At 42.5% G+C, this 26,848-nt stretch overlaps 2 protein-coding genes and 1 long non-coding RNA gene across 7 annotated transcripts in view; 1 reads left to right on the forward strand and 2 right to left on the reverse strand.

Moving 5' to 3' along the window:
* Positions 1-15,519, forward strand: part of CENPP (centromere protein P) — a 237,025-nt gene extending 221,506 nt beyond the window's left edge. For all 3 annotated transcript variants that reach the window (XR_015131933.1, XM_086315606.1, XM_086315611.1), the window contains 3 exons: positions 13,524-13,603; positions 14,760-14,851; positions 15,194-15,519. Coding sequence is in view for 2 of the 3 variants with exons in the window: in XM_086315606.1 (XP_086171732.1) it covers positions 13,524-13,603; positions 14,760-14,851; positions 15,194-15,351 (330 nt within the window). In the remaining variant the exon portion in view is untranslated. The remainder of the gene's footprint in view (positions 1-13,523; positions 13,604-14,759; positions 14,852-15,193) is intronic.
* Positions 11,611-13,434, reverse strand: LOC147367584 (uncharacterized). Its single transcript, XR_015131936.1, has 2 exons — positions 13,167-13,434; positions 11,611-12,418 (listed from the first exon to the last, which is right to left on the reverse strand). It is a non-coding gene; the product is annotated as an uncharacterized LOC147367584 (long non-coding RNA).
* IPPK (inositol-pentakisphosphate 2-kinase) overlaps positions 15,355-26,848 on the reverse strand; it is a 60,222-nt gene continuing 48,728 nt past the window's right edge. For all 3 annotated transcript variants that reach the window (XM_086315602.1, XM_086315603.1, XM_086315600.1), the window contains 2 exons: positions 20,627-20,706; positions 15,355-18,028 (listed from right to left, as the gene is read on the reverse strand). In XM_086315602.1, coding sequence (XP_086171728.1) covers positions 17,803-18,028; positions 20,627-20,706 — 306 coding nt within the window. In that variant the 3' untranslated portion in view covers positions 15,355-17,802. The remainder of the gene's footprint in view (positions 18,029-20,626; positions 20,707-26,848) is intronic.

Consider the following 26,848-nt stretch of genomic DNA (forward strand, 5'->3'; position numbering starts at 1 on the left):
ACAAATTTACATCTATACATTTTTTCAATGTCATTAGAAATTTTAAAATTTAGAAACCAGTGGATAAATGAAATAACAGGTTAAATATTAGTAAAAAGAAAATTAGAAGATGTATTTGAAGAAGTCAGACAAAGAACTTCTAGAAAGATAATTAGATGGAAAATAAATGAGTTCAGTTAAGCATAGAATTAGGTGGTTTAATGTAATCCAATAAGAGTACCAGAAAGAGAGAATGAAATAGATGCTGTATTTTAAAAAAAGAATGTTGTTTTGTCAGACATCCTCAGGAGTTTGTCCCAGTGCAGAAAAATTTGAATGACAGGATCCTGTGTAAAAATAGGGACTAGGTTTAAAGAGACAATTAAAACTTCATACATGAACGTATCATCTCAGAATTTATCAATTCGGTTCAGTTCAGTTCAGTCGCTCAGTCGTGTCCAACTCTTTGTGACCCCATGAATTGCAGCACGCCAGGCAGTGTGTGTGTGTGGGAGGGGTGGGGGAGGGAAACAGCCAAACTCTTAAGTGGCTATACCATTTTACATCTCACCAACGTCTGAGGTTTGCATTTGTCACATTCTCACCAACATTTGTCTTTTTATTGTCTGTCTTTTTTATTATAGATATCCTAGTGGATCTGAAGTGGTTCTGTATGCTTTTAAGGTAGATTTCAAATTAAGCATCCTGCAAATCTATTTTTTACACTAAAGTATTACATTCAAGCTATTTATCATAGTTCACATTGTTGTTGAATGCCTTTTTAAACTATCTTACAAAGTCTAGTTGTAATTTAAATAGAAAATAATATATTCACATTTCCTCTTTATTCATTCAGTCTTTTATAGTCTTTATCCAGTCTTTGATTACAATATTTTTAATGTGTTTTAAATAGTGTATTTTTCTGATAAACACAAACCAGACAGTATTACCATCACTGCCCACCCCGCCACCCCACCCCCAGTACCCACCCAAAAGAAAAGACTGATTATATTTTTGCCTCAAGAACTTAAAGATTGGTTACTTAGGGAAAGCATGAGGTAATAATCACCTTCCTCTTGTAAGTAGTTAAATGATTTCAGACAACCATAATCATGTTTGCATAAATCAGGGTCTGCAGGCCAGTCATTTAGGAGCATCTTACCAGAACATTATTATCACTTTCATGTAGAAACGTGTGGGAGAAAAGCCCAGCTATTTGCTAGTGCTCTTGGAAGAAACAGGAGGGCCCCGCTTAAGTTCACTAGTAGTATTTCAGTGGAGGCATGCTTCAGCAAAGGGCTTTCAGCTACTCAGTTCTGTTAGTAGGACAAATTGTTTTAATTGTTTTATACTTGTTTTAAGATTTTTTTTTAAACTCCAACTGTTGGTTCTTCTCTGTATGTTTTCTTGCTTTGTAAGAGGCAGTAAACCACATCTGGTTAGTATTCAGTGCTTTTGGCACTTATAAATAAAGGACCCTCTTTCTGTTGCAAATGTATAAATACTGTGCTTACAGCTTTTGATATTTAAAACAGGATGGAATTTATATTCATATGAGGCTGAAGTATGACCTTTAGGAAAATGGAATCTCCTTCGACTGTCTTGTCTTTAAAAAAAAAAAAGCTCGACTTTGTTGGCTCACATCCTCTGTTTCCATTTTCTCTTGTTGCTGGGCCACGTAATCCACCTTGGACTGTTGTTGGGCAAGCCTCTGGGGTCCTGGGGCCTGAGTTCCCCACCGGCCCTTCATCAAGATGTCTTTCTGTTCCCAAATACAGATAAGTTTGTACAGGCCTTTTCCATTTCTTTGGTCAGCCTCAGCCTCTGGAAATTAGTATGTTTCTTCAAGTATTATTTAAATGTACCAATTGGCTGAACTTTAATATAAGGAGATTAGGAAAGATAAGTAGAAAGTTTACAAACATTCAGGACTTCCCTGGTGGTCCAGTAGTTGAGACTCTACCTGCCAGTACAGGGGACACAGGTTCTATCCCTGGTCCAAGAAGATTCCATGTGCCGTGGGGCAACTAAGCCCATGCACCGCAACTCCTGAGCCATGCTCTAGAGCCCGTGCTCTACAAGAGAAGCCACTGCCGTGAGAGGCCTGGGCACCACGACTAGAGAGTAGCCCCGCCTGCTGCAGCTGGAGAAAGCCCACGCACGGCAACAAAGACCCAGTGCAGCCAGAACGGAAAAGATGTTTACAAGCATTCAAGCAAACGTTTTTACAAGTAAAATTTTCATGTAACAAAAAAATTTTAAGCTGCAGCTTTTGGCCCACTTATCTCAAATGTGGTTCAACTAATTCCAGTTTAACAAAGTCACGTGGACCATATTTTCATAATAGAGAAGTGTTAAGCAATTGAACAGTTATAAAATGAGCCAAGAAGAAGTCAACAGTAAAATCTCCATATTTTCGGACAACTTTAAGCCTTTCCACATATTGAAATACCAAGAGAATGGGAATGCAGTGAAAACATTAGTTAGAGGACACAAAAAAATAATAAAAATTTATTGTGCATAAGATAAGACCTTCAAGGAAAAAGAAATCCAGAAAATACCTATCAAAAGATGGGCCCTTGGGGACTTCCCTGGCAGTCCAGTGGTTAGGACTCCATGCTTCCACTGCAAAGGGTGTGAACTTGATCTCTGGTCAGGGAATAAGATCCCACATTGCAATGCAGCATGGCCAGAAAAAAATGTGCCTTTGGCTATCAGTAGTGACCCCAAAAAAGGCATATTACTACTTCTCAAAACAGTATTTCAGATACCTCAGCATCAAGAAAGGCTTGCAGATTGTTAGCCTTAATTCAGGATGATCAGGTAAAAGAAAACAGATTTTATGTTCTTTGTCCCAAATCCTAGAATATCTGTACATATTTCATGCAGTTAGGTTTGGCTCTTCAGGACAGATATGATAGACCTGGAGAAGACCCAAAAAAGATAGCAAAGTAATTGAGATGGCTACTGGGCTTCCGGATGAGAAAAAGAACAAAGCTTTCTCCACCCTGGATGGCAGAGGCAGAGGGGAAGCATTTCTGTGTTTACTTGCTTATGGTCTGTCTTCACTAGGTTGTATACTTCATGGGCTGAGGGGTGCTGTCTTTTGTATTTTAATTTTTTGTTGAAATATATAGATACAGGAAAGGACACACACGTCATAAATGCACAGCTGGATGATTTTTCACAAAATTACAGAACCATTCACTGGAAGAGGAAGCAGAGCAGGAGCAGCCCCCAGGGCCCACCCACCTGCCACAGGTGCTACAAGACGGGTTGGTGCTTGTCACTGCATTCACTGTCCCTGAGATCCATCCATGTGGAGTGTAACTGGTGACCATTCATTTCACAGCCCTTGAGCCTTCTGTCACATGGATGAGCCACAAAGCGTTCACCCAGGGCTCTGTCCCTGGCCCTTTCCAGGTCCTGGCAGTTGTAAACAGTGCTGCTGTGTGCTCATGTCTTTTGGTGATACTGGTACATGTTTATGTTGAGTAGAATTGCTGAATCTTAGGGTACATGTATGTTCAGCTTTTGGAGGTGTTGTCAAAATAACGGTGCCCATTTACACTCTCACCAGCAGGGTGTGAGGGTAACAGTTGCTCATATCAGTTTCAACACTGGTTTTGTCAGCTGTGTGTAGCCATTCAGGTGTGTATGTTGTGGTATTCCATTTGTAGTTTTTATTTTTACTTTCCTGATGCTCAGTGTTATTTTGTTCCAGGACATACCCAGCATTTAACAAAGTACCCAGTGTTTTTATTGGAGCTCTTTCAACACAGACAGAAATGTAAATTCACATTGGCTTAACAAAAAGCAAAGTTAGTCACTCCAGTTGTAGCAAAGAGCTGGAGTAGTTCAGACAATTAAAGAAAGGGTAGCCTGCATGTGGGGATCACATCAAGATAGAGGATTTTCCCTCCTGTTGTGAGGCCCTCATTTCTGCACGATTCTCTGCTGGTTGTCTATCAGGGCAACACACAGGCCTCCCACAGCCTGAACAGCTCCTGCTGGAAAAGGTTTTGTCCTCCCAGCATCTGTCATTTGGCCCAGGGTACATTATATGCTGTTCGTGAGGAGCTAACAGTCTATGATGACCTGAGCCAATCCTATGAAAGGGACAGGTCTGTTGCCAGAGTAAGGGTAATAAGAACGCTTGCCAGGCAAAGAAAAACAGGTCTGACAGTCCACAATAGTTCCACACAACAGCCACGCTGCAAATCATTTTGAGTGATGAATTATCAATCCAAGTTCATCATGTGTGTAGGTCTCATTGTGTGTGAGAGGATGAATTTGAAATACTTTTACTTAAGAATTTCTCTAGGAAAATAAAGCAGTTTCAGGACAAGGCAGCAAAGAAAATCCTCTGCCCTCAATCAATTCAAGAGCTAGTCCATGCTAAAAATTTGAATTATTATAAGATGCATTTTGCCAGCTCATGGATGATCTGTAGACAGATGCATATGTGAAAGCGTTTTCATGTTTGCTCCTCTCTTATTACCTGTTTTGAGTCTCAAGTCAAGCCCAGGATCAGCTGACCCCTTCTTCCGGCCTGGTTCTAAGGGCACTGCCAGATGTGTTACTCTAAGACCCAAAGAACAACTGTGCATTTTCTCTTAAGAGTCTAGGTAAAAAAAAAAATTGGAGCCCCTTATTAGAATAATACTTAAACCCATGGCAGAACATAAGAAGGTGTATATAGAGTAAGGATCTAGGTGAATTTTCCTACCTCTCACAAAAATGTCATGTGGGATCCTGAGTGGGAATTCTGAAACAGAAAATGGACATTAAGTAAAAACTAAGATAGCTAAATAAAATATAGACTTCAGTTATAATAGTGATATCTCAATATTGGTGCATTGATTGTAATAAATATACCACACCAATATTAAATGTTAATAATATAGGAACTCTGTACTATCCTTCCAATTTTTCTGTCAACCTAAAACTGTTCTAAAAAACTTGTTTTGAATTCAGTAGAGGGGCTTGAAAGGAGCCCATGTACGTGGAGGGAGGTGTTGGTCCCTGAAGCATAAGCCTTATTGGTTTCAGGGTGAGTTTATCTGAGCTGGACCATGGGTCACCTGAGTTTGCTTCAAGAAAGGCATTGGAGTTAGGAAGTCAGCTCAGCTTGGCTTCTTTACATTGGGCTCAGGGTCATTGGAGCAGCCTTGCAAATCTATGAGCCTTTTTTCCCTTATTTTTAAAGTGTGCATAATTTTATATCCCTGATTCATAAAGGTATCATGTGAATAAATATGTAAAGATCTGGCAAAGTTAGAACTATTGTGCAAATAGAATATATTATTATTGTCCTTTGGATTATTTCACCAAGACTTGTTTCCTCTCTCACATTTTAATTCTCTTGCCTAATATTCATTTTGTTTTATGACAATAAAGCTATCAGGACTTGATATAGTACAAGATTTGAACCATTTAAAATTTTAGCTACATGAAGAAGGCGATGGCACCCCTCTCCAGTACTCTTGCCTGGAAAATCCCATGGACGGAGGAGCCTGGTAGGCTGCAGTCCATGGGGTCGCGAAGAGTCGGACATGAGTGAGTGACTTCACTTTCATACATTGGAGAAGGAAATGGCAACCCACTCCAGTGTTCTTGCCTGGAGAATCCCAGGGACGGGGGAGCCTGGTGGGCTGCCGTCTATGGGGTCGCACAGAGTCAGACACGACTGAAGCGACTTAGCAGCAGCAGCAGCAAAATGAATTTTTTACTTTTGACTTATATTTAAAAAGAACTAAGATCTTTTTACTTACATTTCACAATAAAAATGGATTAATTATGCCTTTAAAAAAATAAAATTTTAGTTACAAACATTATTTATGCCCTTTTATTTTGTCACAGGGTGGGGATTTCCTCTATTTCTAAGGACATGAGTTGACTTAATTATTTATTTTCTTTCCATTTTGAAAAACTGAAAGCATTTTATTTTATTAATTTTTTTTAATTGGAGGCTAATTACTTTACAATATTGTAGTGGGTTTTGCCATACATTGATATGAATCAGCCATGGGTTTATGTGTTCCCCATCCTGAAACCCCCTCCCATCTCCTTCCCCATTCCCATCCCTCTGGGTCATCCCAGTGCTCCAGCCTTGAAAGCATTTTAACATAGGACTCGAGAATACAAGTTTGGACATATATCATTAGCTTTATATATAAAATAATTTAAATACTATTTAAACCTTAAATTCTATACCCAAACTATTCAGCAAGTATGAGGGAAAATTGAAAATATAAATGTAAAAGGTCTCCAAAGTGGACCATTGAAACATACTACCTTCATCAGCCACTCTGCTAAAATTCTTCAGAAATGACAGTAGAGAGAGTTTTAAAAGACATAATACACAAAAATGAAGGATAGGCCAGAGGAAGGCAGCAGTACATTCAGGAAGCAGATAATTATAGTTTGATGAGGCCCAGACAAAGCTGAGACCTAACCCCTGAAGGGAACATGCCGGAACAGTCGTTTGGAGGTTGCTTTGACTTTCCCTGGGAGTATGGGAACCGTCCCTGGGGGCAGGGCCTCAGGGGCCATTGCCACTGACAAATGACCTCCAAGCCAAAGCTTTCCAGCTGTGCCTGACTCTCAGCACGCAGGAGACTGGGAAAGCTATCTTCCTTGGAGGAAGGAACAAATCAACCGATTTGTTCTCTGGAACCTCTGAAAGAGGGACTGTGGGTAGAAGAATTAGTAGAAAGTCTATATGAGAGGCAGTCCATCCTCACCCTGACAGAAGGCCTGTGTGAAAAAGCTTGGCACTACTAAAAGGGGCCTGGACTCTGCAATGCAACCTCACTCCTCTGGAGAGAAAACTAAGAACCTCTAATAAAAAAGAGGCACAGGGGAGTTCCTTGGTAGCCTAGTGGATAGGATTCTGGGCTTTCACTGCCATGGCCTGGGTTCAATCCGTGGTCCAGGAATGAGACCTAGCAAGCCACATAGGGCAGCCAAAAAATATACGCACAGCAAGTTGCTTGCACTAGATCAGGAGCCCGTTACCATTAGGGACCTAGTAAGTCTTATACCATATGGAATATGTGAACAAACCTTTAGGGGCTATTGTGTTTCCCAATCAAAATGGTTTTGTTTGTACCTTCAAAATCAGTTGCCAGCATGAATTATGTTACAAGTTGATTGTAATCACACTTGGCCTCTGTATTACAACTATAGTTGAATTTGGAAATGTGAAATGGTAGTATTATTTATTAGCTCAGGTTTTGGAATCTGATTGCCTTAGTTTTGAATCTGTTTACTAGTTGTGCAATCTTGAGCAAGTATCTTAATTTTTTTAAGCCTCAGTTTCATTTAAATGGGCATTATACCAATGGCTTCATATGACTGCTGTCATCTTTGAATGAGCTAATGCATATTAAGGACATGGGGCCTATAACTGTTAGTTCAGTTCAGTCGCTCAGTCGTGTTTGACTCTTTGCAACCCCATGAACCGCAGCACACCAGGCCTCCCTGTCCATCACCAACTGCCGGAGTCCACCCAAACCCACATCCATTGAGTCAGTGATGCCATCCAGCCATCTCATGCTCTGTCGTCCCCTTCTCCTCCTGCCCTCAATCTTTCCCAGCATCAGGGACTTCTCCAGTGAGCTAGCTTTTCATATCAGGGGGCCAAATTATTGGAGTTTCGGCTTCAGCATCAGTCCTTCCAGTGAACACCCAGGACTAATCTCCTTTAGGATGGACTCATTAGATCTCTTTGCAGTCCAAGGGACTCTCAAGAGTCTTCTCCAACACCACAGTTCAAAAGCATCAATTCTTCAGCGCTCAGCTTTCTTCACAGTCCAACTCTCACATCCATACATGACCACTGGAAAAACCATAGCCTTGACTAGACGGAACTTTGTTGGCAAAGTAATGTCTCTGCTTTTTAATATGCCATCAAGGTTGGTCATAACTTTCCTTCCAAGGAGTAAGCGTCTTTTAATTTCATGGCTGCAATCACCATCTGCAGTGATTTTGGAGCCCCAAAAATAAAGTCTGACACTGTTTCCCCATCTATATGTCATGAAGTGATGGGACCAGGTGGCATGATCTTCGTTTTCTGAATGTTGAGTTTTAAGCCAACTTTTTCACTCTTGTCTTTCACTTTCATCAAGAGGCTTTTTAATTCCTCTTCACTTTCTGCCATAAGGGTGGTGTCATCTGCATATCTGAGGTTATTGATATTTCTCCCGGCAGTCTTGATTCCAGCTTGTGTTTCTTCCAGTCCAGCGTTTCCCATGATATACTCTGCATATGTTAAATAAGCAGGGTGACAATATACAGCCTTGACATACTCCTTTTCCTATTTGGAACCAGTCTGTTGTTCCATGTCCAGTTTTAACTGTTGCTTCCTGACCTGCATACAGATTTCTCAGGAGGCAGGTCAGGTGGTCTGGTGTTCCCATCTCCTTCAGAATTTCCCACAATTGATCGTGATCCACACAGTCAGAGGCTTTGGCTGTTAAATCGTATGTGCCAGTGTGGATGTGTAATGTGTCTTTTGAAAGAGAAAACACCTTAAAAGCTCAAAATGTCTGTGAATCTATGAAAAAATTCAAATTAGACCATAGTAACTTCTCTTTTTTTTAACTTTTAAAAAAGTCTCTTTTATTTGGCTGTGCTGGCTCTTAGCTGTGGCATGTGCAGTCTTTAGTTGCAGCATGTGGGATCTAGTTCCCTGACCAGGGATTGAACCCAAGCCCCCTTCATTGGGATCACAGAGTCTTAGCCACTGGACCACCAGGGAAGTGCCCAGACCATAGTAAGTTTAAATGATGATCAGTTTCAACGCTTTGCACATTACTTTGAGATATATAAAATAGAGTTTTATTAGTAACAATAAAATTACCAGTGAATAGCTGAATATTACTTTCATCATCTGCCTGCATTTCATTATTTTGCTGGCACAATTACATGTTAAAAACTGTATGAAGAGAAAGTTGTGAAATTTAAAGAGTTTCTAGTGCTGATTATTACACGTATGTGTGTGTGTGTGTGTGTTCAGCTTCTTAATTATCATTTCTGACTACTGTAAAAGAAACCAACTTGCCTTGCTTTTTGATTATTAGTCTAGAAGGGAACAGACTACATACAAAAGTACAGTTGCTACCCAATTAGTTAGAATGAAAATGACAATCTTAAAAATCTTAAGAACTACTTCTTGGACTTGTATCCCCACCTGAAGTGATGTTTATTGTCTAGTACTCTTAATGGAGTAGATCTTTTACGGGTACACTTGCCTTCAGAGTTATTGCAGGGTGTATGTTTCTTGGCTATATATTTGATTGATTTTGCTTGCCTAAATTTCCCCTTTCCATTCTAAACAGGGAAGGTATAAGGGGATTATTTATGTAAGCTCTCTTCCTTCCTAGGCGTAGAGTGATTTTATAGCTGCAGAAGGAAGAAGGCTAGAAAATTCTGGGGCGTGGATAGAGGTATTGAGGTCATCACCTGCTTGTTTGTTAGTATGCATGTGCAGAAGGATTCCCAAAGGGCTATGGTATGTGCATGCTCGTGCATGTGTCACACCAACCTGTCTTACCAAGTTCTTACCCCTGAGAGAGCCTGGAAGCCACCAAAGCCCCAGGAGCAATGAGCCTAGGTCTTGGTTTCTAAATACCATCAGCTTCCTAAAGAAACACTGATATACGTTGAATAAATCAGTGATTTGTGAGTCAATGCTGATAGAAAATAAATAAGGGAGAAGTAAAAGCTCGTTTTTCTGGTGAAAATCTACTTGCCAGTGTGGAAGGAATGATGGAGACAGTCACCCTTTGGCACCCCTTGTGTGGTTGACTCAGCTTTGAGGCACCAGCAGGCCCAGGCTGATGAGTGGATGTCTGAGGAGCCAGACAGTGGCCTGGTCTCATGATGTCCCCTTGGAAAATTCCAATAACGGGGGAAAGGGTGGCTTTTGGGTCACCCCAGAAGCACAGCAGCATTTCTGGAGCACTCCCAATGTGGCATCATGAGGAGACATCAGACGTGGACTGAGGCCCAAGAGGCCTCATTTTCCAAACTGCCAAAACTGCCTGGGGCAGTTGGGGCGGGGAGAGTGTGATGGTCACCGGAGGGAGCTGGGAACATCTGAAAATTTCTGGTTGGAATGTTATGTTTTGGTAAAGCAGGAAGATGGCCCTGTTTGGGGAAATGCCACTGAGTGTCCAGGGATGAGGGGTATCATGACTACCACTTGCTCTAGATATCTGTGAACACTCAAGGATACATTTAAGCTCAAGATTCAAGGTTTCCATTTATTTAAGTGGCAGCGCGGAGTAAACTAGGATAGTGTGACTGATCCGTAATACATGGTTGGTTTTCTCTAAAGTTCTGTTTAAAATTCTCTTCCTTTTGGACCAGCATCCAGCAGCCATTCCAACAGTAAAGTGGGTCTCAGGTATAAAACTGGGATGAATAACAAATTCCCAGCTTTCTCAAGGCTACCATTTTTTCTATCATAAACACCAGGAGAGTTCTTGACTGCAGACTCCAGACACATGGCAAGCAGCTAAATAAACACACACACAACCCCCACCCCTTTTTTTTGGCTGCACTGTGTACCATGCGGCTTCCCTGGTGGCTCAGATGGTAAAGCCTCTGCCTGCAATGCGGGAGACCTGGGTTTGATCCCTAGGTCGGGAAGATCCCCTGGAGAAAGAAATGGCAACCCACTCCAGTAGTCTTGCCTGGAAAATTCCATGGACAGAGGAGCCTGGTATCATGCAGGATCTTAATTCGACCAGGGATTGAACTCATGCCCCCGCATCAGGAGTATGGAGTCTTTCACCACTGGACCACCAGGAAAGTTCTAAACATCCATTTTTGAATCACCACTTAGGACAAACTTCCTGTGAAAGACTGACAGGCGCAGTGTATGTACAGGATCAGCACAACGCAGCCTGTTCCAGCCTTCCCAACAACACTGTGAAGCACAAGGCTCCCATTTGCTCCCTTTAGGTTCCAGGCCCGGACCTTAGTTTTACTAGTGGCGGAACGTGAAGTGTCTCAGGTGATTTCCAAGTCAGGCTGATAACTTTCCTGTCAACCTTTTTGTGTGTGTGTGCAGCTATTTTTTCATGTTAAATATTCTAAAACACACTGGCCAGATGGCTGCCTTATCTGAGTTCATCATCTTAATCCTTTCTTGGGGATTCTGTTGTCTTTTTTGAATGTCAAATACAGTAATATGTAGAACTTTTAATTGCTTTTGAAATGTACTGATATTTGGCCATGACCTCAGACCCACTTTGCATTTAGTTGTATCACTTTTTCCAACTTCTCTGTCTTCTCCCTCCAGGCCACCTGTATGCGTACACTCTGTCGATGAGACCCACGCTTTGTATTTCTAACTATCAGCAACGGTATCCAGACTTTGCTGTTTATGTTGTGTCTCTGGGCTCCTCTTCAGCCTTTAGTTGCTTTCTTCCTGTCAGCTTTGAATATTTGAGGTCACCAGGCAAGTGAATGAAGCTGGATAAATGGGGCAATATTATTAACTTGTATAAAAGGAAACTTTCCACACAAGTCCCTAAGAGCTCTCCAGAAATGCCCGATCTCTTCCTAATGTCAGCATTTCTACTTTTGGTTTTTATTTTAAAAACTAAAAAGAGTACATTTTATTTATTTTTTTTTTTTAGTGAAAGCTTTTAATCTAAACCCTCCTTTTGCTCATGAGAAGAAGGCCTAGAGAGGCTGAGGTCTGCTTGGAGGCAGACCAAGCCCTTGGACCTCACGCTGGAACTGGCCCAGGCCACGTGCTTTCAGCTCAGCCTGGAAGTTATACTGCCACAGTCACATGTTCTCCTTTACATTCCTCATACAGTTGTTATTAATTTAGAAGAGCCTGAGGTTTAAAAACCAGCCAGCACTTTCCATTTAAAAATTTTAGGTATACATTTTCTCATAAAAACTGTTTCTCTGAAATTAGAAATCATCTGTAAGTTTAAACCAGGCCCACCCCAGCCTTTGGTCAGAATGGCTTGGTGTTTGGATGTGTTCTTGCTCCATCAGCATCTTTCACACACGGGTCTGGGAGCACTGGCCTCACACGCTGGCAACAAGCTCACTGATATGTGGGCTGGTCCTTTAAAAGTTGTGACACAACTTTGTCCCCACAAGACCTCATTTGAGGGAGCTTATTTTGTTCAGCCCTTCAAGTACCTGTGGCCTCAGGAAGGCCCCATCCTCTGAAGCCCATAGGTTCTGCCCACAACAGTTCCAGTCTTGTCCCTTGTCTTGCAGGGGGAGGGGGGCTGTCTGATTGGCTGCTAGACCAAGCATTTCTCAGATGAAGCTGCACCTCACTGTCCTTCCATGAGGCTTAGGGTGGCCCTCAGGGCAGGGTGTAGGTTTGGATTTGGGACGTGGCAGGGCTTACATCTGATTTCAGCATCAGCCCAGGTGTCTGTTTCTATAGCAAGAGCTGTAAGAAGAGGGAAAGAAAATATGTCTTTCAAAAGCTGTCCCTTGTGGAACTTGAAATCTCACTGTGGAGCCTACTTTAAGTCTCTGTCATATCACCCCAACCCCACAATCTGTTCTTATAAGAACAAACAAAAAAGTTTTCCAAGAACTGAAGACAGAGCCACTCATTACTCTGTTATAAACATTCTGTTTGGATTCCTGCAAAGCTTTGTTGTTCTAATGACCTACAAGTCAAGTCTAATACTGGAGGTTCCCAGGGCCCACTACAAATAACAGAAAGAAGCAGACAGTTCCAAAACTATTACATGGGGTCGGGGGGAGTCAACCCCTAGAAATTTGTGAAATTCTACTTCATTTTCGTTTAAGAGAGAATACTTTCAACTCTAAAACGGTACATGATCTCATCATGAAGCTGAGCTCTAGCAGAGCATGCTTTCTGAAAACCTATTACCCAGAATTGCCAGACACCATGCCTGGTGAGACCCGTAGGTCACTAGGAGAGCTCAGGTAGCCCCACGCTGGCTGTGCAGGAGCTGTCTGCATGCAGTTACCAGTTTGCGGGCCAGGGCCATTCAGCAGCAAATGTGAAGGTAGGGTGGAAGTACCCACTGTTGGAGCGGCAAGCCCACGGACCTCAGTTTGAAAGGCTTTTGGGCCAAATGTTAAAGCTCTGAAGAAAAACATTTGCTTTACAATAAGAAACCTGGCATGTAGCACCTCACTTCAGTCATCAGGATCAGCATCACCTTCATGAGGCAGCTGGCCAGCATGCGTGGCCAGCCTCCGCAAGCTGTCCAGGTCACGAGACAAGACAGAGGAAGTATGTTGGCCAAATGCTGCAGGGCCCTGGGTAGACAAGCCAGGAAAATCAGAATGCAGTCATGTAACTTGTTAACACTGGGTGGTTGTCAGTGTGGAATCCAGGAGGCTGTGTGGCAGTAGAGATCTAGAACAGGCAGGGCTGATGAGCACAGAAGCCATGAGCGGATGGCCACGGCCAGGATGCCATGATGCCTAGATGAGAAAGTGGCACGCCTGATAATTAAGATTTTCAGGGAATGCAAGACACACCCCACAGATTTCTCTGTTTCTTCTCCCCACAGGAAAAGTACCCAGAAGCTGTGCAGCTCTCAGAGGGGGCCTCCTCCAGCTGCATGGGCATTAGGAACCCCAGTCAACCTGGGTGAGTGCACAGGCCCCACCACGTCCCTCCCCAACCCAGACAGTTCTTTCCTGTTAAAAACGATTATAAATAGTAGAAAACAAATGTAAACCACCTAACTGACATCTTGAGATGTGTCTGTGGAGTTATAACAGATAGCAGCGATGGCAGGAGAGCACCAGGGGGAGCTTGCTGGGTGAGGGAGGAGGGGAACGTGGGGACTGTAAACACAAATGGGATCTATGAGGAAAAGTCCAGCAGGTGCTGATCTCACTGCTGGAGTCCTTAGGGAGGGGAGGCCAAGGAGGGGAGGCCAGAGGGGTGGAGTTCTATTTTCATCAACTTATTTCAAGAAAGGTGGGGAGTCTGCAAGTACTGAGTGAGGGGAGAAGTCACCCAGGTCCCCTTCCGCCCACTGTGGGTACCTTTATGTGCACGTGGGCAGGATGTGCTTCTGTGACCTGCGCCTACAGATGTTTCGTTCCAAGCCTTAAAATGGTGTGGTTATGTAAGCCTCTGGAACATGCCTTGTTATTCAACATTATTTCCAAAATTCACCTGTGGTGGTGCCTATAGCTGTAGCTAATTCATTCTCACTGCTTACACTCCATTAGGTGAATATATGTATTTCTGCATTCTTCAAGTCTTGGGCCTTTGGGTTATCATTATCTTCCACTATTTCTAACATTCCTGTTTATGTCCTTGGGCACACGAGTACACAGGCTTCTCTTAAGCATATACTTAGAAATGAAATTCCTGGGTCATAGGGCAGATTCAGCTATCACTGCCAAATTCCTTTTAAAGTAGTTTATCAATTCGTATTTCCCACCAGTAATCTTTTAAGTTCTCGTTGCTGGATATCCTGTACTTCACTTGTACGGTCACATTAACATGTAGTGGGCACAAAACAGTAACTCCCTGTGGTCATTTTCCTGTATGTTAATGATGCTGAATATCTTCTCATGTTTAACTGGCCATACTCCCTGTTCACTTGTGGGTCTTTAAGATCAAGGGAGTCTGAACACAGCCTTGGGGAAGGGCAGCAACTCCAAGGGTGACTGGGAAGACAGCAGCATTCCTGCCCATGGAGGCATCCTCTCCTCTAGAGAGAGTCAAATGCTGCATACAGTTTAGTCTGGTTTTTAAAGCACTCAGCAATGCATCTTACCTCTTTCAGATTTGAACTAGTCATTGTTTGGAGGATACAAATAGATGAAGAAGGGAAGGTTTTGCCAAAGCTGGATCTTCTCACCAAAGTGCCGTTGCGAGGTAAGGATGTTCTGGTGATTTCTCACTGTGTTCAACACAGACACCTGCTCATTTCATCTGGTTTTATATGGCAAGAATCAAAAGTAAAAAATCTCACTGATGTACTTTTAAAATAGGTTTTCAAAATATTTTTTTGTCCATAATCCCTCAAAAAGCACATGGAAGTGGGGTTGCCCCTGTAAGGCCCCTCCAGGCTGTGAGGGCCTGATGTCTCTGCCTCAGGAACCGGGGAGGGGCCTGGGTCAAGGTGATTCAGTTGTCCTGGCTTCTCTTCAGTGCAGCCAGTTGAGAATGAGGGAAGTGTCTTGGTGAAGTGTCTTACCCGATTTATTTTCTTTACAGCCCTGGAACTGGACAAGAACAGAGTCATAGAAACTGCTCCTCTCAGCTTCCGAACCCTACTGGGCGTGCTGGGCATTGAAGCCACTCTAGAAAGCCTGATTAAATCATTTTGCACAGAGGAAAGCAGCTATTCCCAAACAGTGAACAACTACACGTAGGAGTAAGATGCTGCACCTGGAGGTGTGTGATTTTATTGAATATAAACATTTGCTCTTTTCCACTTAGAAACCTTACCTTTAGAACATGTTTATGCAATTATGGCACATTATATATAAGTTGTCAGGACATGAAAAATAAATACAGTTATTTAAATTCAAAATACCAAACAAGTGACACATATAGTGTATTTTTAAAAGTAAACTCAACATCCGAGAAAGTACATAAGTGGCTATCCATCCTGGGATATGGGGAGCCACCATGCCCCTACCTTGGTATGAATCTAAGGGCAGAGGCGGCACCAGCCCATCTCAAAGGCTGGCCCTCCTCCTACCATCCACCACTGAAGGACTCCTGGAGGGCTTACCAGTGCAGCCTCATTCTTTTACATTCCTCAGACACCCCAGGGGAGCCACACCACCCTCCTCACCTCCTGGCTCTAGAAGCAGCACTGGAGGCTTTCACAGCACCTCTCAGCAGCAAGTCCTCCGACATTCACTCTTCATGGTCTTTCACAAAAAAGTAGAGTGGTTAACATTAACAAATGCAATAAGACAGCAAACACGGCATTGTCCCTTCACACAGGGCCTTAGCCCCCCGGCCCCTCTGCACAGAAGAAACAGTGTCTTCATTAAAGTCCCCCAGAGTCCTAAGTGCTGCACTGACCTGAGTCGCCAGTTTAAAGTAGAATGGGTGAAAACACTGTTTCCATCAAATGAAAGCCTCAGGGAAGGGGCTGAGGTGGAGTGTGAGAAGTGCAAAGGGTTGAGTCAAGACCCTCTAGCAAGACATACTCATCTTTAATTTTTTTCCCCCAAATAGAGGGTGATTGTTTTCAGACTGTTCACTCCAGTCAGAATAGGCAACAGGAGGCTGCCCAGCCTACCTCCTTGAGGGGCTGGGGTTTCAGAGCTCCACACACAAGAGATTCAGGATCCCCTGCATACCCTGGTGCTGGGCAAGACCATCCTCACCCCAGGCCAGCAACAAGGAACAACCTCAGGCCAAAACAACTCTGGCAGCTACCTACTTCCATGCACTCTGGAGCCTGCAACTTGACCATGAGAACAGGGCTCCATGCACACCCCTATATGTGGAATCTCCAAAGCCCTGTACCCAGCATCCCACATGAATGAGAGGCATGTGTTATTTGAGTATCTTTTTGAACCTCTGAGTGAAGAAGTAAGAAGTAAATGGTAGGACAGGACTGAAGAATAAATTCTAGAAGAGCTGGCTTGATTCAAATAAGCATAATTCTCAATTTATCACAAAATTCCCCACAAAAATTATAATCAGCAAAATATTCTCATTTTTTGTATAGTATTTTCATACAATCTCATGGTTTCACTATTATATTACAATAAGCCTTCATTAGTCCCTCAAAATGATGATATAAATAATCTATACAACCTACCATAGAATAAAAAACTGAAGCCAAGATTCCCAACAGTTTTCATAGCAGCTGGGCACGCTTTTGTGACCCCAACAAGAACCCTCTTGGTGCCAGCCAGGCATCGCTCGTCATGCAGAAGCAGGGCCGTGGGCAGCCCCGATGGGGAGGTGGTCCAGAATTACTCAAGGCCACCAACACCACACATCTTAGTGAAACCCGAATCAGGATGCTGGCCCTGGCAGAAGTAGCTGAGGTTTCCCAAACATCCAAAAATGTCAGAACACAGAACTGGCAGACGCACAGGCACCCCACGACACCCACCCTGGGCATAGCAGCTCAGAGTTACAGCTCTGCTTTCAGCTTCCACAGCAGCAATTTCAGGTGGGAAAGGATACCTTGTTTCCCCTAAAGTTAAAGATAAAATCATTCAACACAAAATAGAAAGTCAGTGCTCGCATGAGTGGTGTCTACCCCTGCCCTGAGTCCCACGCTCCCTGCTGACCCTGAGCAGAGCAGTGGGTCCAGCACCTCCACATGGACTGTGAGTCCGCTGCTCAGAACTGACGTCCACATCAGCAACTCAGTGCTCTCCACAGCAGGGAACTACTAAACCTGCGCTGACACACGGCTTGTGTTGGAAGAGTGACCAGGTAACTCAGCTGGGAACGTTCCAGTAGTATCTGTGTTTTCTTCAAAGTCCAACTGTAAGGTGTATGTGACAATTCAAGTTTTCTATGTTAGGATTCTGGTGGTAGGAGATCCAAACCTGGGGTCTTATAAGGCTTTTTAGAGATTAGATGTGAACCCTGGGTGGAAAGGGAGAACTGCCCAGGGGGGCCTCCAGGGACACAGCACACTGCTGGGCTCATGTCCAACATTCCTTGTCCTGGAAGCTGTCTCTAATAGGGCATTCCATGTCTCCTAGAGGCAGTCCCACCTGAACAGGGCTTGAAAAGCAAAAACATTCACAGCCAGAAGTCACCCTACACAACAGAAAATAGCTCTATCATTCAACCTTCACATTCTGTGTTCAAGTTTCAAAGCCACTACAAGAAAAAGGTTAGACCTTATGGAGAACTAACGTGCAATCTTCGCTTTCCTTGAACCTTGTCGACATCACGGTGGCATCTTTGGCATGTACGGTCTTTAAATAGTAGTTGACTATCTTGCTATCCAGTTTATACTGATGAGGAATGCTCTCGTAGGGCTTGAGGTCCAGGTCCAGCACAGACACAGAGAAGGCAAACCTAGATCTCGATGAAGGGACAACAGGCCTTTGATCGGAGCTGGAAGCAAAAGAGCAATTTCAGAATACACAAACCTCCCAAATCCTTTCAACTCAGCTCACAAAGAGCACCCGTTCTGTGCATCTATATGCATTCCATCTCTATCTGTGCCAGCTGTATGCCTCATGCTTGAAGCTTCTGCAAGAGAGGCACCTACTGTGATACCTACCAGCACACCAGATAAGAAAGGGTTAAAGTGCAGAAAGATGGAAAAGCAATTAAGTAGACTATGCAACTGATATTCCCCATATCCCAGTAGTATAAACAAACGCTAAAAATGTTACTTATCATGAGCCAAGTATTACAAAACCTAAGAAAAAGAAAGTAGCTCTAGCCATACAACAGCCAAATGCATAAAATGTTAAGAACAGACTTCTCTTTACATATCTTTTCCCATGTCTGGTGAGAAACTCTTGCTCCTCTATGCTTTTTCACATTAGGAAAGAGAGGTCTGGTTTCATGTTTTGTTCTCAAATTGTGTCTGTAATGTTTTCTACTTTGTTTCTTAGGGTTTGGCTTTGTGGTTTTTCTAAATATTGGAATAGTTGTATGCTTATAACAAAATATAAACAATTACTTGTACTTAAAACCCTTGATGCGAAGAGCTGACTCACTGGGAAAAAACCCTGATGCTGGAAAAGACTGAGGGCAGAAGGAGAAGGGGACAACAGGATGAGATGGCTGAATATCATCACCAACTCAATGGACATGAATTTGAGCAAATTCCAGGAGATAGTGAAGGACCAGGAAGCCTGGCATGCTGCAGTCCATAGGGTCACCAAGAGTCAGACATGACTTAGAACAACAGCAACAACCAAAACACTTGCAGGCTAGTTCTGAGTTTTGTACTAACATTTCTGTATATACCACTTAGCTCTCAAAGTGCTCTCAGTGTGCATCCAGATGATTGGTTAAATACATTATACAAGCTCGGTTTAGCCCGAGAGAGAAGTATTAAGGAGTTCTGGTTTCTCCATGCATGCTATTCTAGATTTAGACATTATTAAAAACAAATAAATAAAATACCAATTTCTAAAGGTCCTGCCTGGGAGAGGGAAGGCAGATAAAAACATTCCTATCTAATAACCTAATTAAGGCCTAGACTCTCATTCAATTCCTGCTCAGAAATACTGTTTATAAGAAAAATGAATCCCTGGCTCAGTTGCTGGGGTCTTAGCTACTCCCTCCTGAACAGCAGAGAACATGTATACAAATTAAGGTCTTGCTTCTGAGTCTCACTCTCAGGGCCTGAAACCCAAGCTTCATGCACCTGGGCTAGGACAGTGAACATCTCTGGCCCTCACCAGGGCTGCACATTTTATAGGAAACCACACATCACATCAGAACCAACACCTGACAAGATGACGTGGATCAAGAAAGGAATCCATCACACAGAGTCTGGTGAGAGCATGGTGCAGGGCACTCCTGAGGAGCCTACTGGTCAGCCTCAAGCTCCCAGTGAGCCCAGATCTGAGTCTTCTGATAACTAAAATGCTTCTCTACCCTGTGGATGACACAGGTGCCCACATGCTTCAGAAGTTTCTGGACAAACATCCTCACTCCTCTCCAAACATGTCAATTTCTGTTGACCAGCTGTGGTCAAGGGTGTCAGGACTTCTGGTCCCCACCCCATCACATTTCTGTATCCTGACTATATCCTTCCTTCAGGAAGGGCTATAGATAGTAACATTTGTGTGCTTTTCTCTCACCTAACAACACTAGCTTAATCCAAATGGATTCCTGCTAAGCACTGGGAGCATTTTCTTAGGGGATAATGAGAGATTTCAACTAAACAACTCTTTTTTTTTTTTTAAACAACTCTTTTAAAAAATATTTCAGTTATGCCCTATAAATGTCCCTCCGTGTTTCCTATCAGAAAGTGGACAATCCTATGCCTGCCAAGAAGCAGGACTCTTAGGAATGTTTAGTTCAGAAGCATCAAAAAACCGAGTGGCTGGCAGCCAGTTACAAGGTCACCTCGACCCAGGAACACCCATCAGAAGATTATGGAACATTCCACAAAACCGTGTGTGGGGTTTGGCACCCTGAAGATTAATGCTATCAATGAGAGAATTTAATCAGGTTCATCCTGAATTCCTAGGCAGAGATAGGATTGGATAATGATGCCCTGGGAGAGATACTGCAAAGAGGAAACAGAACAATGGAATGTTGTTTTAAAGGCTTTGAAATGACTATAAAGGTTGGCACATCAGGACCTGGAAAAAGGAAGGAAAATAAGGCCTAGAGTAACCTACAGCTTCTTGGGCCTCTGAGCCATGATGGAAACTTGGGGTTTTCTTTGACAGAAAAGTATTTGCACCACAACATCTAAACTGCTTCTAAAGTCCTTGAGATATTTTCTTAGAAAACAGTAGTAATCTTGAATTTAATAGAACAAGCTTTTAAAATTATTCTCAAAAATGTCTTTTTGACTTGTTACAGTCTTCTAAAGAGCAAGAGTTAATAATCCCCATTGTATTAAGTAGGCCTTGGAAATTGGCCTTTGTTTATAGACATGATCCTTTAAGGGCCTCTCTCTTGCCAAGCCACAGAATCTTACTAGACCAAGGACATGTGACATAGCAGAAGGTGCCTCACCTTGCATCCTGCAGACAAGGAGAGAGTGCAATCATGATGGAGCAGTCCTTTGCAGTCATGGCAACCCGGTACTGCTGAACCTGCAGGGAAGGAGAAGTCAGTTCCATGGCACCCCCACACATACCTTTCCCAACTGGAGAGGTCCGGGAACTGGTCCCAGATCAGGGGTGGGTTAGGAAGACCCAGGCCCAAAGGGCTCCTTAGAGGCCATTCCCGCCCTCTGACCTCTCACTGTAGGCAGTGTATGGACCCTGATTCCAGAGACCTGGGACTTCAGCAAGAAGTCAGTCCACCTTGTAAGAAGAAGCAGTAGCCACACTGACAGCAGCGAGTATCTCCCTGGGCCTTTGTTGCTGCACGTGGGCTTTCTCTAGTTGCAAGCAGCAGAGGCTACTCTAGTTGCAGTGCAGACTTCAGTAGTTGCAGCACAGGGGCTCATTAGTTGTGGCTTGTGAGTCCTAGAGCATGCAGGCTTTAGAAACTGGCACGTAGGCTCAGTAGTTGGAAGTCTCGGGCGCTAGATCATGGGTTTAGTTGCTCCATGGCAGGTGGAATCTTCCTGGACCAAGGATCGAACCCATGCTCTCTGCATTAGCAGGAGGATTCTTATCCACTGCGCCACCAGGAAAGTCTCATTTGAATTTTTTAGACTGCACAGCTCTCACTTTTACAGAAATAAACTAATTACAAAAAAGTGGGCCCTACACATTATCACTAGCCTCAACATCTGTGTGATGGCAGATCATAACTTCTTGTCTCCCTTTCAGTCATTTCCTTCAATGAAACACATCAAGAGGACTGCCCTGAGACAACATTCAAGCTTCATTCCACAAGGCAGGAATGTGTGGGAAAGAGGGGAGAACCCCAAGTGTGGGTTACACAAGTGTGGCCCCAAGTGTGGCCTGCAAAAATCTTTACAGTAGGAGGAAAAAGAAGCTCTTCTCCTAATACTCATTTAGCTAAGAAATCAAGTATTTTACAATATATACACACACAAAAATCCAGTCTAAAACAATTACAGAGATAAATATTAAAAACAAAATATAAAATATTACATCCTAATCTGCAAGACTTAAAACATAAAAGCCATGAAAGACAAAGACATCTGAATACCTAAAAATAAAAAGCTTTTATTTGATATAGTTATAATCCAAATATAGAAACTTGAATAGGAGAAAATATCTGCAGCATATAATAATCAACATCAAGAATATATACAAGATCTCCCTAGTGGTTCAGTGGTTAAGAATCCACTGTCCAATGCAGGAGGTTTGATCCCTGGTTGGGGAACTAAGGGCCCACATGCTGAGGGTCAGCTACTGAGCCTATACCCTCTGGAACCTGCCTATCACAAGTAGAGAGCCCATGAACCATGATGAAGACATCTGTGCTGCAACTAAGACCCTACACAGCCAAGATACATTTAAAATATATATATATAAAGTGCTACTATTCACAATACCTAAGACATGGAAACAACCTGAAAGTCCATTGACAGATGAATGGATAAAGATGTGGTACATATATACAGTGGAATACTACTCAGTCATAAAAAAGAACGAATGAAATAATTCCATTTGCAGCAACATGGATCCAACTAGAGATTATCATACTAAGTCAAGTAGATCAGAACGAGACAAATACCATATGATTTATTACTTAACACATGGAGTCTAAAATATGACAAAAATTTATCTATAAAAAACAGATTCACAGACATACTGAAGAGACTTGCTGTTGCTAAAGGAGTGGGGGTTAGGGGAAGGATGGACTGACAGTTTGGGATTAGCAGATGCAAACTATTATTAGAGAATGGATAAACAACAATGTATATCACAGAGAACTATATTCAATATCCTTAATAAGCCATAATGGAAAAAATATGAAAAAGAACCTATATACATTTATAACTGAATCACTTTGCTGTATAGCAGAAATTAACACTATATAAATCAATACTTCAATAAAATTTTTTTAAAATATATGAAATGCTAGATCAATATGTAAAAAGAAAACTAATCAAAAAAGATATGGACCAAAGAAATTGACAAGATAAAAAATAGCCAATATGTAGATAAGATGTTCAAATGTACTACTACTAATCAGGGAAATGCAAATTATAACTGTGAAAATTTTTGCTTTCATCACAAAAGTGTCTTATTTATATATATATATATATATGAAAGGTCTAGACTTTCACTTCAAGCAATGCTGGAGTATAATCAGGGCCAACCCAACTGCTGAAGTAGAAAAAGCTAAACAAAATATCAAAAACACCTCCTTGAAGTCAGAGGTCACAAGACCAGTGAGAACTGCTTAACCATGGGGAGGACAAAGACCTTTTCTGCCTAGGGAGTGAATGACAATTCTGGAAGGCCAGCCAAGAGACACTTTAACCTTCAGGGCCATGGACAGGAACCATGATGAATCCCTGCTCTGGGTTAGTATCCAAATGTTGCAGCTTTAGACAGGGTGAGCCAGAAGTCAACAGGCCTTACCAGGAACTGCAACTCTGCTTCAAAGAGAACAGTCACCAAAGCTGGATTAAGATGGCCCCAGCCTGCTAATGCTTCCCAGGTCCCTGACAGAAGCAAACCTAAAATTCTCTCTAGAAGAAGATAACATCCTAGGCCTCAGATTATCTCTAAACTAATTATACAAATACAGTTTCTGACACACAGGCAAAACTACCCAGGCACAAAAGATGATGCCGTGAGAGAAAACCAGCAAACACACACACACACACACACACAAATGAACCCCCCCAAAACCCACAATGGTAGAAAGAGGTATCTGGTATCATGGACTCCAGGTATCAGAGGTACCACACACACACATGCTGCTCGGCTCAAAGAAATAAAACTGAGAACTTCAGAGAACTGGAGACTATGGGGTTTCCCTTGTATGTTACTTGTCGCTTGTCCCTTGCTGCTTTTAATATTCTTTCTTTGTATTTAGTCTTTGTTAGTTTGATTAGTATGTGTCTTGATATGTTTCTCCTTCAGTTTATCCAGAATGGGACTCTTTGGGCCTCTTGGACTTGATTGACTATTTCCTTTTCCATGTTGGGGAAATTTTCAACTATAATCTCTTCAAAAATTTTCTCATAGCCTTTCTTTTTCTTTTCTGCTTCTGGGACCCCTATAATTTGAATGTTGGTGCGTTTGATATTGTCCCAGAGGTCTCAGACTATCCTCACTTCTTTTCATTCTTTCTTACTTTATTCTGCTCTTCAGAAGTTATTTCCACCATTTTATCCTCCAGCTCACTGATTCATTCTTCTGCTTCAGATATTCTGCTATTGATTACTTCCCTGGTGGCTCAGATGGTAAAGCGTCTGTCTTCAATGTGGGACACCTGGGCTCAATCTCTGGGTTGGGAAGATCCAATGGAGAAGGAAATGGCAATCCACTCCAGTACTATTGCCTGGAAAATCCCATGGACAGAAGAGCCTGGTAGGCTATAGTCCATGGGGTCACAAAGAGTCAGACATGACTGAGCGACTTCACTCACTCACTCAGAGTACTTTTAATTTCAGTACTTGTGTTGTTTGTATGTTTATTCTTTAATTCATAATACAAATTCATAATTTGTAAGTTTATTCTTTGTTAATTCATTCTTGCATTTTCTCCATTTTGTTTTCAAGGTTTTCAATCATCTTTACTATCATTATTCTGAATTCTTTTTCAGGTAGTTTGTCTATTTCCTCTTCATTTATTCCTCTTCTGTGTTTCTAGTTTGTTTCTTCATTTGTGTAGTATTTCTCTGCCTTTTCATTATTTTTTTTTAACTTATTGTGTTTGAGGTCTCCTTTTCTCAGGCTTCAGGGTTGAATTCTTTCTTCCTTTTGGTTTCTGCCCTTCTAAGGTTGGTCCAGTGGTTTGTTGTAAGCTTTGTATAGGGTGAGATTTGTGCTGAGTTTTTGTTTATTTGTTTGTTTTTCCTCTGATGAAGGCTGAGTGAGGTGGTAATCCTGTCTGCTGATGACTGGGTTTGTATTTTTGTTTTGTTTGTTGTTTAGATGAGGCATCCTGCACAGGGTGCTCCTGGTGGTGGGTGATGCTGGGTCTTGTATTCAAGTGGTTTCCTTTGTGATACTCCCCAGGATTAGTTCTCTGGTAGCCTAGGATCTTGGAGTCAGTGCTACCACTTCAAAGGCTCAGGGCTTGATCTCTGCCACTGGCGCCGCACCAGAGCTGTAGTCAGAGGGAGCAGGGAAAGAGCCAGGAGGAGCTGGGAGCCAGTGGAGCAAGCCAGAGGGGCAGGACGCAGGGCACGGATGTGTTTTTTCACAAACTGGTTTGTGGCAACCCTGCATCACACAAGTCCACTGGCACCATTTGCCAATAGCATTTCTTCATTTCATGTCTCTGTTACACTTTGGTAATTCTCACACTATTTAAAATTTCATTATATTATATTTGTTATAATGATCTGTAATCAGTGACCTTTGATGTTATTATTATAATTGTTTTGGAGCACCAGGAACTGGAATGACATAAAATGACAATCAACAAATGTGTGTTCTGACCGCAAATACTGACTGGCCATTCCCCTATTTCTCTTTCTTCCTCAGGCTCCCCATTCCCTTAGGCCAAATCAGGCCAATTAATAGCCCTACAAATGGCCTCTAAGTGTTCAAGTGATAGGAAGAGTCACAGGTCTCTTACTTTTAAATCAAAGCCTGGAAATAATCAAGCTTAGTAAGGAAGGCATGTTGAAAGCTGTGATAGACCAAAAACTAGGCCTCTTGCAACAAACAGCCAAGTTGTGAAAGCACAGGAAATGTTCTTGAAGGAAATTAAAAGTATTGCTCCAGTGAACACACAAATGCTAACAAAACAACTTATTGCTGATATAAAGTTTTAGTGGTCTAGATAGAAGATCAAACCAATCACAGAACATGAAAGCATTGGTCGCTCAGTCATGTCCAACTCTTTGAGAACCCTGCCATGACTGTACCCTGCTAGGCTCCTCTGTCCATGGGGTTCTCCAGACAAGAATACTGAAGCAGGTTGCCATTTCCTTCTCTAGGGGATCTTCCCAACCCAGAGGTCGAACCTGCATCTCATGTCTCCTGCATTGGTAGGCAGGATCTTTACCACTAGTGCCACCTGGGAAGCCCAAACCAATTAAACATTTCCTTAAACCAACGTCTAAGCCAGAGCAAGGTCATAACTCTCTTCAGTTCTATTAAGGATGAGAGAGGTTAAGGAAGCTGCGAGAAAAATTTGAAGCTACCAGAGATTAGTTCATGAGATTTAAGGAAAGAAGCCATCTCCATAACATAAAAGTGAAAGATGAGTCAATAAGGGCTGATGTAGAAGCTGCAGCTAGTTATCCAAAAGATATAGCTAAGATAGTCCATGAAAGTTAAGCTACACTAAACAACAGATTTTCATTGTGGATGAAACAGACGTATCAGAAGAAAATACCATCTAGGACTTTAATAGCTAGAAAGAAGTCCACGTCTGGCTTCAAAGGACAGGTTGACTTTTGTTAGGTGCTAATGCTACTGGTGACTTTAAATTGAAGCCAGTGTTCGGAGAAGGCAATGGCATCCCACTCCAGTACTCTTGCCTGGAAAATCCCATGGATGGAGGAGCCTGGTGGGCTGCCATCTGTGGGGTCGCTAAGAGTCGGACATGACTGAGCAACTTCACTTTCACTTTTCACTTTCATGTACTGGAGAAGGAAATGGCAACCTACTCCAGTGTTCTTGCCTGGAGAATCCCAGGGAAGAGGGAGCCTGATGGGCTCATCTATGGGGTCGCACGGAGTCGGACACGACTGAAACGACTTAGCAGCAGTGTTCATTTACCATTCCAAAATTCCTAGGGCCCTTGAGAATTATGCTCCATCTATTCTGCCTTTGCTCTATAAATGGAACAACAAAGCCTGGATGACAGCACATCTGTTTACAACATAGTGTACTAAATATTTTAAGCCCACTGTTGGGGACTACTGCTTAGAAAAAAAAGATTCCTTTCAAAATATTACTGCTCATTGACATCCAAGAGCTCTGATGGGAGATGTACAGTGAGATTACAATGTTTTCATGCCAGCTAACAAAACATCCACTGTTTCCCCATCTATTTCTCATGAAGTGATGGGACCAGATGCCATGATCTTAGTTTTCTGAACGTTGAGCTTTAAACCAACTTTTTCACTCTCCTCTTTCACTTTCATCAAGAGGCTTTTTTGGGCTCCAAAATCACTGCA

The sequence above is a fragment of the Bos grunniens genome, chromosome 8 (genome assembly GCF_055505025.1).
Source record: "Bos grunniens cultivar Pamir isolate PY7600 chromosome 8, Bosgru_T2T1.0, whole genome shotgun sequence".
NCBI classification, from domain to species: domain Eukaryota; kingdom Metazoa; phylum Chordata; class Mammalia; order Artiodactyla; family Bovidae; genus Bos; species Bos grunniens.